General features: G+C 49.3%; 1 protein-coding gene across 1 annotated transcript in view; it reads right to left on the reverse strand.

Annotated features, from left to right (window-relative positions):
• The window catches only part of SEMA5B (semaphorin 5B), a 279,793-nt gene that overhangs the window by 80,868 nt on the left and 183,056 nt on the right, over positions 1-15,869 (reverse strand). Inside the window, exons 7-9 of the mRNA XM_075610072.1 lie at positions 4,986-5,084; positions 1,703-1,916; positions 1,116-1,401 (exon numbers count right to left, since the gene is read on the reverse strand). Of these exons, the coding sequence (XP_075466187.1) occupies positions 1,116-1,401; positions 1,703-1,916; positions 4,986-5,084 (599 nt within the window). The remainder of the gene's footprint in view (positions 1-1,115; positions 1,402-1,702; positions 1,917-4,985; positions 5,085-15,869) is intronic.

Below are 15,869 nucleotides of genomic sequence, written 5' to 3' on the forward strand. Positions count from 1 at the left end.
GCGGGAGGAATTGTGGCTGCAGAAGCACATTATTTCATATATTTTGGACCTGCAAAAAGGTTGTTCCCTTCTGGAGGAAAATTATAAGAAAGATCACCAGGCTGTTTGAGGTTCCTATACCACTGGATCCCGTAATATCGATCCTAGTACGCCACAAACAGATCTATCGCACATCTGCTGACAGCAGCCAGATGCACAATAGCACTGCAATGGAAGCAAATTAATACACCGTCATATCAAGTTTATCAAGAGAAGGCGCGACGTGTTTTAGAAATGGAAAAACTGACGGCATTTATCAATAACACCACGGATACATTTGAAAAAAATGTGGCATTCCTGGCTAAGTGCATTTCCAGAAGACATAGCGTCACTGCAAGACTTACACATTTAAACTAATTGGAAAATACTACAAATAATTAACAATTTATGCGAGTAATGGATACGTTTTCCGAGAGTTCAGATAAACTAAACCATATCAAAAATCAATGAATCAGGAAAAAATATAAGGACTATTACCAAAGGAACCTCTTGCCCCCCCCCTCCCTAAACTTCCCCCTCTTCACCTCTCCCCCTCTCCCCCTGCGGTTGTCTGTTTTTATTTTTCCTCCTTTCTGACTATAACTATTAAGATTGTTAAAACTATACAAAAGAGATCGTCACTGTTGTTTATTGTTTTGATTATGGTGGGGGCTGCACCCCACCCCCCTATCCTTTTTTTCCTGTACCCACACCCGTCCCCCATGTTATCTAAAAAAAGAAATACAAATAGTTTGAAACCAAAAAAAAATAAAAAAAGGCAATTTGTGCAAACAGGACCAGGAGCTGCACAAAGCTCTCCGGTCCGACCCAACAGCAGGAACGTCACAGGAGATGTGAGGGGCGTCCCCTGCAGCCCTCTCCCCCCCCCCCCCGAAAGTCACAAGGTCATTTATGGTGGTCGTTTTCATCCATCTTCGTGACCCTGAATTTCGTGCCTATGTTTGGAGTGAATAATGGCACACGGATCCTGAAATCAGCTTTAAGAGAGCAGGACTGGCTGTTTCAAACAGCACCAAGAAATGCATTTTTTGGGGGGGCTGAGAAAAGCAGATTGATGCATTAACAGAAACACTTACACGTTGGTGGTGAACACGCCGTAGATCAGATCCTGCTCAGAGAGGAGGAAAGTGCTCTGCAGCTCATTATAATAAAATGGGATCTCCCCGGAGCGCGAGCAGTTCAGGCGCGCCTTCATAAATGTTGTCCACGTGTCCTCCAGCAGAAAGCGGCCTCCAAAATCATTCTTGCAAACTCTCGCCACCCGCGAGTACACAGTCTTCCCGCAGTCGTGTTCCACCGCGTTCTCTCGGAAAAAGAAGTAGGTGAACAGCCCGATGTCGTAGGCCGCCACAAAGTTGGGTTCTAGGAATAACAAGATGTGTTACATTGTCATAGTGCCACACTGCTCCATTGTGATAGTGCCACACTGCTCCATTGTGATAGTGCTACAGTGTAGTTATGTTAAGGTGGTACATTGTAACACTGAAATACAAAGAAGCAACGTGACTTCTTGCATTGCTTTGCAATGCATTGCAGGTTCCTCCAGCCGTGAAGGGCTTAAGTGGCATCTCAACCTTCAAACAACCTTTGAACCTGCCGGAATAACACTGCGTTTTGCGCCCGGCGCCAGAACTAACATTTAAATATCCCGCTGCAGAATTACCATTCAGCCACTTGGAGTTGTACTGCGCGGTCCGGAGCGGAGGGACATTTCCCAGACTGCGGTAGATGGCGGGGTCGCGGCCGGAGAAGTCGATGACGGTGGCTGCGTAGAGCTCCCCGCGTGACGTGATCACAGCCGTGGAGTTGTGGCGGGGGTCGTAAGGGCAGCGCGCCACCCCGTTAATCTTCTCAATCACTCTGCTCAGGTTCCCCACCTGTGTTACACGAGAAGGACATCAGGAACCGGGGAGCGGTAAAGGGGACAATCCCTCTTAGCGCACACAAAAAAACACAATGTCGTTTGCTTCATATTAAGTCTCATGGTTATCAATTAAACTGTGATTGAAAGGAATAGGTTTCTGTCATGTGATACGGTAGTACCCCGATCGGAACTAGTTGTAGTATTTATTGAATAACCCCTTTGGGCTCATTTCTGCGCCTGCACCAATAGTTTCTTACAAGTCCTGGTGTTAAACTGAGGCTAAATAAAACGCTCCTATTCACCTCTTGCTCAATGTATTAAGGGCTGGCCAACTCCAGTCCTCAAGGGCCACCAACAGGTCAGGTTTTCAGGATATCTCTGCTTCAGCACAGCTGGGGCAGTCAGAAAATGAGCCACTGATTGAGCCACCAGTGCTGAAGCAGGGATATCCTTAAAACGTGACCCATTGGTGGCCCTGTAGGACTGGTGTAGGCCACTCCAGTAAGGTATTTGTCACCAGTGTGCTGCTTATAAAATGCACAAATGATAGCAGGACATCTCAAATTCTCCGTCTCTGTAATGAACATAAACACATCTCCGCCCGGGTGAGGTGACAATCCCCCGATCTCAGGACCACGGGAGGAATTCCAGTAACAAGTTTCCTCCTTGTGACAGATTTTTCCCATTGATTTCTTTTTTGCCCTGGCACACAGAGCCCCAGAAACCGCTCTGAACGAGCCGCTCTGAACTTGGGATATGTAAAATGTCAATCTCACTCGTGTGTGTCCGGGGGGAGTTACAGAGATATGTTTGTGTGTGTGATTTCAGAGTTAAAATGTGGAATACACAACATTTTCCTTGAAAACCTTAATGGAAAGCAGCTGTTCCCATACAAATTCAGTGGGATATTTTGAAGGGTTTGCTTTTTCTTCATACCCAGGGGAATAAAAAAAAAAAAACCCTGCACAGGTCAACATTATTCCAATTACAGTTATCCCAAATGAGTTTTCCTTTCGGTTCGGGTTCTGTGAGAAGCAATGTGTATTACACTTACAGAAACCCTTGAAGACAAGTGGTATTTGGAAGCATAATAACCCCTGCAGCCCCTGGTGGGGCTGCTTCTAACCAAAATATACAGCTATGAGCCTATCCAAAGTACTACATCTTAACTCTTCCCCTGCCAGAAGAAAGCAAGAGTCGCACAGACATGTTTTCCAGTGTCCGTGCATATAGCTGTACAGTATTTAGCAGAATAGGGGCCATTTACTTCTACACCAACAAACAGAGTCACCTATACTCCACGTGGATATGTCAATGGGAATTATACGCAGTACCGCGCTCTCGTGCTAAAGCCTTATTTCATGGTCTGGATTAAAAATGGCGCGTTTGCGGTGAAGCCGTCTGATTTCACCAATGTTTGGGCTTAATCGGAAAATAAACACATGTCACCTGGTTCACGAAACTAGGAGAAAAGTTCAGACACCTTCTATTCATCGTCCACCCCGACAAGTTTCAGCGCCATGTAACGCGGCGCAAAATGTACAAGCTCCCGGGAAAAAAACGGGTTTTGGGACGCGGTTGCTATCCTCCTGCTCTCGTGGCTGATGTGGGGGCAGATGTTGATATACACCAGGGGTGGGAACTCCAGTCCTCAAGGGCCACCCCCAGGTCAGGTTCTCAGGATATCCCTGCTTCAGCACAGGTGGCTCAATCAGTGGCTCAGTCAAAGACTGAGCCACTGATTGAGCCAACTGTGCTGAAGCTGAGCCACGGATTGGGCCACCTGTGCTGAAGCAGGGATATCCTGAAAACCTGACCAGGTGATTTTCCCTGGGGGGGCTAGAGTTGCCCACCCCTGATATACACATAGGGGCTTCTGTATATACAAAAAGAAAAATGGAATTGTGCACTTCTATATAGTACAAATACAAATATGTGAGTACGGTGAATTCAACCCGAGCTAGTGTATATCACCCAAAACACAGTGTTATATCTGTAATAGTGGCATACTAAATTACAAAGTGTGTATATAATAAACCTTCACCCAAAATAGTGATAGTAATCGTGAAATACTGTGAAGTACAAAAAGAAGAAATAGCGGCTTTGCACCCGTGGTTCGGACTATAGTAGTATGTTGTCTTCCAGATAAGGGAAGCGCGCTGGTGAATCTCGTGATGAAATATATGTGAAATGATAGAAATGCAAATAATAATGGTGTAGCCAATAGATCAATAACCCTATCTAAGATGAATGTGTTGGTTTCGCTCACAGATTGGACTATATAGTTATGGCGTATCAGAGATTCTTCTCTCTCTGACAAGGGCCCTTTAATGGATCTTCATACGCGGATCCGTGGGCAGACCCTCTGAAGTATTCATCTTAGATAGGGTTATTGATCTATTGGCTACACCATTATTTGTATTTCTATCTTTTCACATATATTTCATCACGAGATTCACCAGCGCTCCCCTTACCTGGAAGACAACGCGCTTCTGTATATACTAACAACACGCTTCTGTATATACTAACAACACGCTTCTGTATATAGACAGACGTGGTGCAAACCTGGTGGGAAAATACCCGGCTCCGTACAGTATGTATCAACCATCCCGTTACAATCAATAGGATTTTATCTTTCATATGTCTGGAGAAATTGTTTGCCCCATAACTACCCCAGTGTGTGTGCAAATCAAAGGCAACATACCGGCAGTTCATGCGTCTATTAATGCTACACGCAAGGAACGTTAAACAGCGAGTAAAAAAGGGACAAAAAAACCTCCGTGTGTACCGCAAATAAACACCCCGCGTGTGAGCACATGCACACGTCTCAGACTGGTCTGCAACCTGCCCTTCCCCATTAGCTCTTAGCATGCAATGCTTCCATTGCAGCCAGGGATTCTGGGTAATGACATGCAAATGAGCACACAGTGCCACCTTTTGCTTCTTGCCCATTTGAACATGGGGCCCCTATAAGCTTATTCCTGCCGCATTACGCAGGTTTTCAGCACAGCCGGGGATACAGACGTGCACAGCCAGTAATTAATGCTATACGCACATAGCAGGAGTAACAATACTCAGGTACCTGTCGGCTGGAGCACACGGGAGAGAAGGCGTTGGTTCCACAGGTGAACACTTTCTTCCCGCTCACTATCAGCACACGCACATAGTTCTGACACTCCTCCTGCAACGGAAAAAACATGAAGTCTTCTCTGTAAGACGCGCGACGCCCTGCTGCGCTTTCACCGCGCCGGAGAACGCCCCAACGGGAGGAAACTATTATACTGGTCATAAAAGTGGCAGGAGATTGTGGGATCTCTCTGTGATGTTTGTGGGATCTGTCTGTGACGTTTGCGGGATCTCCCTGTGACGTTTGTGGGATCTCCCTGTGACGTTTGCAGGGTCTGTGACGTTTGTGGGATCTGTCTGTGACGTTTGTGGGATCTGTCTGTGACGTTTGTGGGATCTGTCTGTGACGTTTGTGGGATCTGTCTGTGACGTTTGTGGGATCTGTCTGTGATGTTTGTGGGATCTCACTGTGACGTTTGTGGGATCTCCCTGTGACGTTTGCAGGGTCTGTGACGTTTGTAGGATCTCCCTGTGATGTTTGTGGGATCTCTCTGTGACGTTTGTTTGATCTGTCTGTGACGTTTGCAGGGTCTGTCTGTGACGTTTGTGGGATCTGTCTGTGACGTTTGTGGGATCTCTCGGTGACGTTTGTGGGATCTGTCTGTGGCATTTGTGGGATCTGTCTGTGACGTTTGTGGGATCTGTCTGTGACGTTTGTGGGATCTCTCTGTGACGTTTGTGGGATCTGTCTGTGATGTTTGTGGGATCTGTATGTGACATTTGTGGGATCTCTGTGACGTTTGTGGGATCTGTGACGTTTATCGGTTTTTACAGCCCTACTGACCGTCTGCGAGAACGCGGGAAATTTATTTAACCATTTTGCTGCTGTGCTCATTTATTTCAGAAAGTGCCCGGGACTTGTGTGCATATCTCTGCTGGGAGAGGACAGGATCCCTTTCCTGTATCATGCAATTCGCAAGGCAGTGAAAACAAAAATAATAGGGTGTTAGATCAGTGGTTACTTGGTGCACAACAGGACAAGCACACTGTGGGCAGTCAGGAATTCCCCGACAAAACAGAACCAATGAATAAAGTGTGAGGATGAGGGGCTTCATGTATGGAAGGGACGTTACATCGTCGCTGTTCCATACTAAATCCTGCCCAATTTGCAGGATATTCCTCACTCTCTCACCATTTAAATGGGTTCCACCCTCATACTCTGAAATCCTCCGGAAACCTTCAGTTTGGGAGAAATATACTGATTTAACAACAATTCGTGCTGGCCGGGTTATCAAATAGTGTCCAGCACGGGACTCCCCGAAAAAATGTCTTGTAGCGCATTTAATTTCACGTTCGCACAACTGCTGCATGAGCTTGTACAATATATATATATACATATATATATATATATATATATATATATATATATATATATATATATAGTTTTTAAAAGACTGATTGTCTCAGAATTCAGGAGCACATAATGGAAGTTGACCAGTCCTGTTACAAAAGTTGAAGTAGTCCGTAGAAATTCCGGCTAAACCTTATTATTCTTCCGATAAAGAATAACAGATCATAGGTCCCCAGACTCGGAGCAGATTTCTTATCCATGAAAAACTTCCGTATTTAATCCCACGCTAAGCTCCCGCCATGGTTTTACCGCTGGTTTATTTGTTCTTAGTAATTTTATTGTCAATTTGAAATGTGTTATTATGTTGCGTTAACATTCTACTCAAATGTCATTTGCAAAAGAAAGCAATTCCTCCGTTTATTTATTTATTTCCACTTTCTTGTTTGCTTTGTGTGTTCCAAATAGGTTCTGAAATAAAATTAAAATAACGCGAAAAGAGGAGAGGCGGGGGAGAGGGGCATAAGGAAGGGGGGGGGGGAAGAGGAGGGGGCAGAAGACGAGTAGGAGGCGGAGGAGGAATAAAAAGGAGGGGGGAGAAGAAGACGGGGAGAAAGCAGAAGGGGATAAGGGGAGGGAGGAGGAGGGAAGACGAAAAGGGGGAGGGAGGGGGAAGAAGGGTTGGGGGAGGTAGGGTTAAGAGGAACGGGAGTGGGGATTGGGGAGATTGGGGAGTAGGAAGGGGAAAGCTCGCACACAAAGCACTGAGAAATTAATATTAAATATAGTTTCAACTTCACGTCCTGCTCTTCCAAATGGAAAACAGATTCTTGTTTCCCTGGAAAAGCAAATGCGTCTGCAAAATGAACAAATATGTACACATTTCCTTTCACCATTTTGGGCGGGGGGGGGGGGGGGAGAGGCTGGGAGGGAGAGGCTGGGAGGGAGAGGCTGGGAGGGGAGGCTGGGGGGGGGAGACTGGGTGGAGGGGGACTGGGGGGGGGGAATCAGGACCTGCAGCAAAGGAAAGATCGGTGATTTTTATATCCATTTTTTCCTTTAGTTAATAAGAAAAGATACATTTCAAGATAACTTTATTCCATAATAATAAGATCCCATGATAATTTAGATTTTATTTAATACAAACCCTCAGTTGGGGCAGTAATGCAGCAGGGCACCGACGTGGGCAATTACATTCCACAAAACAGCAGCAAATTCCTGAGGAATAAACCCGGTGATGTGACTGCGCCTTTAATACGCACACCACAAAATGTAGCTCTCATTCCGGATCTGCGCCGCGCGACCTGCTGCAGCCGCGTATCCAGCACAGCCCGCAGGGCGCCAAGCATCACATCCCCAGCCCACTGCGCAGGGTGACTGGGCCCGTATCCAGCAGAGCCAGCATGGAAGTCACCTTGGTACTTCCCGGAAACCTGCAGGTGATGTGTCTATCATACCCAGAGAGGCATTTATTCATTAGATCAATGCAAGCAAAGACACTACAGAGGGTCTCCCTGACCCACCCAGGGTCTCCCTGACCCACCCAATCTCCTGATCTGCAGAACGTTTCTCACCAAGGAAAGTGCCCGCGAGGCACAGGGGTGCAGAGGAACGCGAGCCGTGGGAAAGGGCCGATTTCATGGCTATTCATTTGGGCAGCAAATGTGAGACGTGGACATGGGACACTTCTTCTACATGCGGTCACTGCGCCGTTTAGCGGGCTACGCTTTTATTCAACGGGAGGAAAAGTGGTGCAGCGGGAAAATAACAAACTGAAGAAAGGACTTTTATTAACTCCTTGGCTGCCAGAGCGGCCTGTGGTGTACAGGGGCGAGAAAAAGTGTGTGAACCCCTTGGGATTTTCACATATTTCAAAACTAAAATGTTATTAGATCTTCATCTAAGTCCTAATAATAGATAAAGATAACCTGATCAAACAAATTACACCAAAACATGATACTTTTTCAACATTTAGCCACAATTTATGCAACATTCAATATCCGTGTGTGAGAAAGTATGTGACCCTTTAGATTCAGTACCTGGGGGCACCCACATGAGCAGCAATAACTTCAACTGCGCGTGTCCTGTAGCTGCCGGTCAGTCTCCACATCGGGTCTGAAGAATTTTGGCCCGTTCCTCTTTACAGAACTGTTTCAACTCAATGACATTTGAGGGCTTCGTTGCATGGACAGCTCGCTTCAGGTCCTGCACACATTTCAATGTGGTTTAGTCCCGGACGTTGACTAGGCCATCCTAAAACACAGAATTTCTTCTTCTGCAGCCATTCTGCTTCTTTTGTAGACATGCTTGTATGTCTCCAGGATCATCGTCTTACTGCACAACCCAATTTCACTTCAGCTTCAGCTCACGGACAGGTGGCCTAACATTCTCCTCTATAATCTTCTGATACAATGCAGAATTCATGGCTGTGTCAATGATGGCAAGCCATCCAGGTCCTGAGGCAGCAAAGCAGCCCCAAACCATCACACTCCCCCCACCATGCTTAATGGTTGGGATTAGGTACTTCTGTTTCGAACACAGTGTTTTGTTTTCATTGATGCGATAAAGTTCTACCTTGACTCGTCTTTTCAGAAAACATTGTTCTAGAAGTCTTGTGGATCATCTATGTGCCGTGGTTTCCTCCTGGCTATCCTTCCATGAACACCATTCTTGTTCATTCTTTTTCTCATAGTTGAGTCATGAACATTCACATTGGCCAAGGCGAGAGTGGCCTGCAGATCCTTGGATGTTACTCTGGGGTTCTGTGTGACCTCCTGGATTTATTTATTTTATAAAATGTTCTACCAGGATGTAATACATTGAGAGTTACCTCGCATTTTCAAGTATATCCTGGGCACAGAGTTAAGATGACAAATAATACATGGATGATTTGGCTGTTCTTGGAGAGATTTTGGTAGGACGACCGCTCCTGGGTAGAGTAATTGTGGTCTTGAACTTTCTCCATTTGTAGACTGTCTGATAGTGAATTGGTGGATCCCCAAATCCTTAAAAAATAGGTTTGTAACCCTTTCCAGACTGATGAGCATCAATAACTGCTTTTCTGAGGTCCTTGCAGATTTATTTGATCATGTAATGTTTCCACACACCTGTATGGTGAAGTCCAAACACACAAAGTTTCTGATCTTTATATAGGATGGGGCTTCACAAACTCACCCCTGAAGATCTACCTAACTATTTCAACACCAGATTCTAATTATCCCCTTTAATTTAGCTGATAAAACCAGCTTACTTTTTCACATACAGTACCCTCACTCTTAATAACTCATTGTTTGTCTAATTCTTACATCATTTTGTTTAAGAAGACATGGAATTGCTTAATATAAACCCCATTGGATATTTAAGAAAAGACTGGTTTTGATTCTAGAAGGTTATCATGGAAAAACGATGGAATTTCTGTTATTATCATTGGGGTTCACAAACTTTTTCTCGCCGCTGTATATCCAATACATGAGAAACAAGGCAGATGAGCATAACTCAATACCAGCATACAGAGCAGCATGTTCACCCCCGCCTCCTTAACCGCTTCATTGCCAGGAAGACCATGTAAACAATACGCTCCCACAAAACTCAGCATCCTGCCTGGAATGTGTTCCAGGCTCTCTGCTTTATGGCCTCATTTGCAAGTTATATCCATACAGAATCCATCTCTGTCGCCTGCAAATAGCTTCTCTCTCCAGTGTGTGTAAACACGCCGGCTCTGCACAAATAATCACTTCAACAAGCAAAAACTAAACAGTTGCTTTTACCATCTTTTATAATCAATGTGACTTGGGCCGCTAAATCACAGCAGCTGTCGCATCTCCCACTGCACAGAACCAGCCCTGGGAACGACAGGCATTATACACTCCCAAATTAGAGCTAATATCTCCAGTGAAAGCTGCGGTTCCATGGCAAGTTCCAGTAGGACCATGAGAAAATGGGGGCAGATATTAAGGGAGAAGCTGGTGCATACCAAAGGAAATACGATTCATTCCAAAGTGGCAAAAGGTACAAAGAGGCCATTTTTACAGTCACGGGAAGATGTTTTTGCATCAATACTTCTCCAAAACAGAACAATGTAATATGAGCAAGGAAAGTGTTTTTGTACAAAACAGGTTTACTGGATTTATATAGGAGAGACTGAACCGTAAAAAAAAGGAGAGAGATAGAGAGAGAGAGATAGAGAGAGAGAGAGAGAGAGAGAGAGAGAGAGAGAGAGAGAGAGAGAGAGAGAGAGAGAGAGAGAGAGAGAGAGATAAAGGGAGACATAGAGAGACATAGATTGTGTTGTCCAGTGTTTAAATTATAATGCTGCTACTTAGCCTTAAATGTATACTGCTCTCGTGTCTGTATTCAATTCCTTTTTTAAGTGTGATTTCTAAGTGTGATTTGCAGCATGGTAAAGAAGGTTACTCCAGATCACATCCCTACAATGCTTCTATAATATGGTCTCAAAAAACACAAAACTCAGTACTGTATATCCTTTGTTCCTATGTGAGTCATGTCAATCTTACTCATACTGGTGTGGTATTTGTATTTTCATTCAAACACACAAATGGCACAAAAGCAGCAGAAATCCCCCCAATATCTTGCTATACAATGGACATCAGGAAATTCAGCGAGAAAACAACGTTTTCAGCTTCTTAAAGCTGCAGTTCAGTCTTTTTTTTTTTTCATTTATTTTTTACTTCAATAGTTTCATGTGGGCAATCTCTAATTACCTAAAGAACTGCATAGCTGCCAGTCAATTCGTTCTCCGTCTATTGATCGGCAAAGTTTGGCGACATCTTTAAATATGGGGAATGTAAATCGTTGCTATAGGAACAAGCATGCTTGGTAAAATAGAATTCTAGAATTCAAGAAAATTGGTCTTTCAAAGTTGTTTTTTTAAAACAGAAAATGCTAAAAGTATTTTTTCTTACTACAGAACTGATTTATTAAAAATAAAACACATGCAGGATATTGCCTGAACTGCAGCTTTAAAGCAGCAATACGACTTTCCCTATTTTCTTTTATTCTTATTTGTATATGTAAAGCGTGTGACAATGTATCATTCTACATTCTTACCTAAACTGGCAATCGTTTGGTGCTCCTGTTATAATTCTGTCAAAATCCTGATTGTGTGCCTAACATAATGGCTACTTCAGTCAGGGTAACTCAGCAGCTACAATGCATCCTTACAGTATATTACTAAGGTAACATGATCTATTGTTACAGTTTGCAGCTCAAACTGCTGGGAATATTGGCAACAAATGATCCCAAACAGGAAAGTGTTGCAAATATCTTGCACTGCTGGGGGAGGTGGGATAAACCTTCTATAGAAATCAAACATGCTTTAAAACTTATAAAAAATGGCATTGGGAGTTGAACAATAATAATAAATACAGTAAGTATTATCTAATACAACAGAACTGATTCATTGAAAAAAAAAAAAACCCATATACGATTTGACAGATTTAGTTCAAGTTGGATATTTCCAACCCAAAAACCACTGAGCACAAATACACATCGTTGTGCAGTTACATAGAGGAGACACAAGGTGGAGCTGAAGAGCTCCCAGGCTCAGAACCATGCTCCATTCCCTGGGTCCCTGTCCTGCTCTGTGGGTCAGAATACAGGGGAACCGGCCCAAATTGTCAGCAAGAGCCGGTAGCATCTCTATGCAGACAGACACATGGGAGATCAGCTCCCAGTAATACGAGTGGGAGTACAAGGGTGCTGAAGCTTAGCACCCTCCTGTGGATGTGCGGCCTGAAAGCCGCTTGGGTTGTCATGTAAGTGTACGTTATATTTATTGGTGTTCTGCGCTTCCCAAGTCAGAAGCTTCACACCTGGTCCCCCACATCCCAGGGATAAAGCCTAACCTAGTGAGACGTATCTGTTCCGAGTCAGCGTTCCGGGACACGGGGACGCCGCGCAGGAGCTACGTATCCGTTCCGAGTCAGCGTTCCGGGACACAGGGATGCCGCGCAGGAGCTACGTATCCGTTCCGAGTGCGTTCCGGGACACGGGGACGCTGCGCAGGAGCTACGTATCCGTTCCGAGTCAGCGTTCCGGGACACGGGGACGCCGCGCAGGAGCTACGTATCCGTTCCGAGTCTGCGTTCCGGGACACGGGGACGCCGCGCAGGAGCTACGTATCCGTTCCGAGTCAGCGTTCCGGGACACGGGGACGCCGCGCAGGAGCTACGTATCCGTTCCGAGTCAGTGTTCCGGGACACAGGGACACCGCGCAGGAGCCACGTATCCGTTCCGAGTCAGCGTTCCGGGACACAGGGACGCCGCGCAGGAGCTATGTATCCGTTCCGAGTCAGTGTTCCGGGACACAGGGACGCCGCGCAGGAGCCACGTATCCGTTCCGTGTCAGCGTTCCGGGACACAGGGACGCCGCGCAGGAGCCACGTATCCGTTCCGAGTCTGCGTTCCGGGACACAGGGACGCCGCGCAGGAGCTACGTATCCGTTCCGAGTCAGTGTTCCGGGACACAGGGACACCGCGCAGGAGCCACGTATCCGTTCCGAGTCAGCGTTCCGGGACACAGGGACGCCGCGCAGGAGCCACGTATCCGTTCCGAGTCAGCGTTCCGGGAGACGGGGACGCCACGCAGGAGCTACGTATCCGTTCCGAGTCAGCGTTCCGGGACACGGGGACGCCGCGCAGGAGCCACGTATCCATTCCGAGTCTGCGTTCCGGGACACAGGGACGCCGCGCAGTAGCTACGTATCCGTTCCGAGTCAGCGTTCCAGGACACAGGGACGCCGCGCAGGAGCTACGTATCCGTTCCGTTTCAGCGTTCCGGGACACAGGGACGCCGCGCAGGAGCCACGTATCCGTTCCGAGTCAGCGTTCCGGGACACAGGGACGCCGCGCAGGAGCTACGTATCCGTTCCGAGTCAGCGTTCCGGGACACGGGGACGCCGCGCAGGAGCTACGTATCCGTTCTGAATCAGCGTTCCGGGACACAGGGACGCCGCGCAGGAGCTACGTATCCGTTCCGAGTCTGCGTTCCGGGACACAGGGACGCCGCGCAGGAGCTACGTATCCGTTCCGGGACACAGGGACGCGTTCCGTTCCGAGTCAGCGTTCCGGGACACGGGACGCCGCGCAGGAGCTACGTATCCATTCCGAGTCAGCGTTCCGGGACACAGGGACGCCGCGCAGGAGCTACGTATCCGTTCCGAGTCAGCGTTCCGGGACACAGGGACGCCGCGCAGGAGCTACGTATCCGTTCCGAGTCAGCGTTCCGGGACACGGGGACGCCGCGCAGGAGCTACGTATCCGTTCCGAGTCAGCGTTCCGGGACACGGGGACGCCACGCAGGAGCTACGTATCCGTTCCCGAGTCAACGTTCCGGGACACAGGGACGCCGCGCAGGAGCTACGTATCCGTTCCGAGTCAGCGTTCCAGGACACAGGGACGCCGCGCAGGAGCTACGTGTCCGTTCCGAGTCAGCGTTCCGGGACACAGGACGCCGCGCAGGAGCTACGTATCCGTTCCGAGTCAGCGTTCCGAGACACAGGGACGCCGCGCAGGAGCTACGTATCCGTTCCGAGTCAGCGTTCCGGGACACAGGGACGCCGCGCAGGAGCTACGTATCCGTTCCGAGTCTGCGTTCCGGGACACAGGGACGCCGCGCAGGAGCTACGTATCCGTTCCGAGTCTGCGTTCCGGGACACGGGGACACCGCGCAGGAGCTACGTATCCGTTCCGAGTCTGCGTTCCGGGACACGGGGACGCCGCGCAGGAGCTACGTATCCGTTCCGAGTCAGCGTTCCGGGACACGGGGACGCCGCGCAGGAGCTACGTATCCGTTCCGAGTCTGCGTTCCGGGACACAGGGACGCCGCGCAGGAGCTACATATCCGTTCCGAGTCAGCGTTCCGGGACACGGGGACACCGCGCAGGAGCTACGTATCCGTTCCGAGTCTGCGTTCCGGGACACAGGAACGCCGCGCAGGAGCTACGTATCCGTTCCGAGTCAGCGTTCCGGGACACAGGGACGCCACGCAGGAGCTACGTATCCGTTCCCGAGTCAACGTTCCGGGACACAGGGACGCCGCGCAGGAGCTACGTATCCGTTCCGAGTCAGCGTTCCAGGACACAGGGACGCCGCGCAGGAGCTACGTGTCCGTTCCGAGTCAGCGTTCCGGGACACAGGACGCCGCGCAGGAGCTACGTATCCGTTCCGAGTCAGCGTTCCGAGACACAGGGACGCCGCGCAGGAGCTACGTATCCGTTCCGAGTCAGCGTTCCGGGACACGGGGACGCCGCGCAGGAGCTACGTATCCATTCCGAGTCAACGTTCCGGGACACGGGGACACCGCGCAGGAGCTACGTATCCGTTCCGAGTCAGCTTTCCGGGACACGGGGACGCCGCGCAGGAGCTACGTATCCGTTCCGAGTCAGCGTTCCGGGACACAGGGACGCCGCGCAGGAGCTACGTATCCGTTCCGAGTCAGCGTTCCGGGACACAGGGACGCCGCGCAGGAGCTACGTATCCGTTCCGAGTCAGCGTTCCGGGACACAGGGACGCCGCGCAGGAGCTAAGTATCCGTTCCGAGTCAACGTTCCGGGACACAGGGACGCCGCGCAGGAGCTACGTATCCGTTCCGAGTCAGCGTTCCGGGACACAGGGACGCTGCGCAGGAGCTACGTATCCGTTCCGAGTCAGCGTTCCGGGACACAGGGACGCCGCGCAGGAGCTACGTATCCGTTCCGAGTCTGCGTTCCGGGACATGGGGACGCCGCGCAGAAGCTACGTATCCGTTCCGAGTCTGCGTTCCGGGACACAGGGACGCCGCGCAGGAGCTACGTATCCGTTCCGAGTCTGCGTTCCGGGACACAGGGACGCCGCGCAGGAGCTACGTATCCGTTCCGAGTCTGCGTTCCGGGACACAGGGACGCCGCGCAGGAGCTACGTATCCGTTCCGAGTCAGCGTTCCGGGACATGGGGATGCGTTCCGGGACACGGGGACGCCGCGCAGGAGCTACGTATCCGTTCCGAGTCAGCGTTCCGGGACACAGGGACACCGCGCAGGAGCTACGTATCCGTTCCGAGTCTGCGTTCCGGGACACGGGGACGCCGCGCAGGAGCTACGTATCCATTCCGAGTCTGCGTTCCGGGACACGGGGACGCCGCGCAGGAGCTACGTATCCGTTCCGAGTCAGCGTTCCGGGACACGGGGACGCCACGCAGGAGTACGTATCCGTTCCGAGTCCGCGTTCCGGGACACAGGGACGCCGCGCAGGAGCTACGTGTCCGTTCCAAGTCAGCGTTCCGGGACACAGGGACACCGCGCAGGAGCTACGTATCCGTTCCGAGTCTGCCTTCCGGGACACAGGGACGCCGCGCAGGAGCTACGTATCCGTTCCGAGTCAGCGTTCCGGGACACAGGGACGCCGCGCAGGAGCTACGTGTCCGTTCCAAGTCAGCGTTCCGAGACACAGGGACGCCGCGCAGGAGCTACGTATCCGTTCCGAGTCAGCGTTCCGGGACACAGGGACGCCGCGCAGGAGCTACGTATCCGTTCCGAGTCAGCGTTCCGGGACAGAG

This window comes from Ascaphus truei, chromosome 7 (genome assembly GCF_040206685.1).
Source record: "Ascaphus truei isolate aAscTru1 chromosome 7, aAscTru1.hap1, whole genome shotgun sequence".
NCBI lineage: Eukaryota > Metazoa > Chordata > Amphibia > Anura > Ascaphidae > Ascaphus > Ascaphus truei.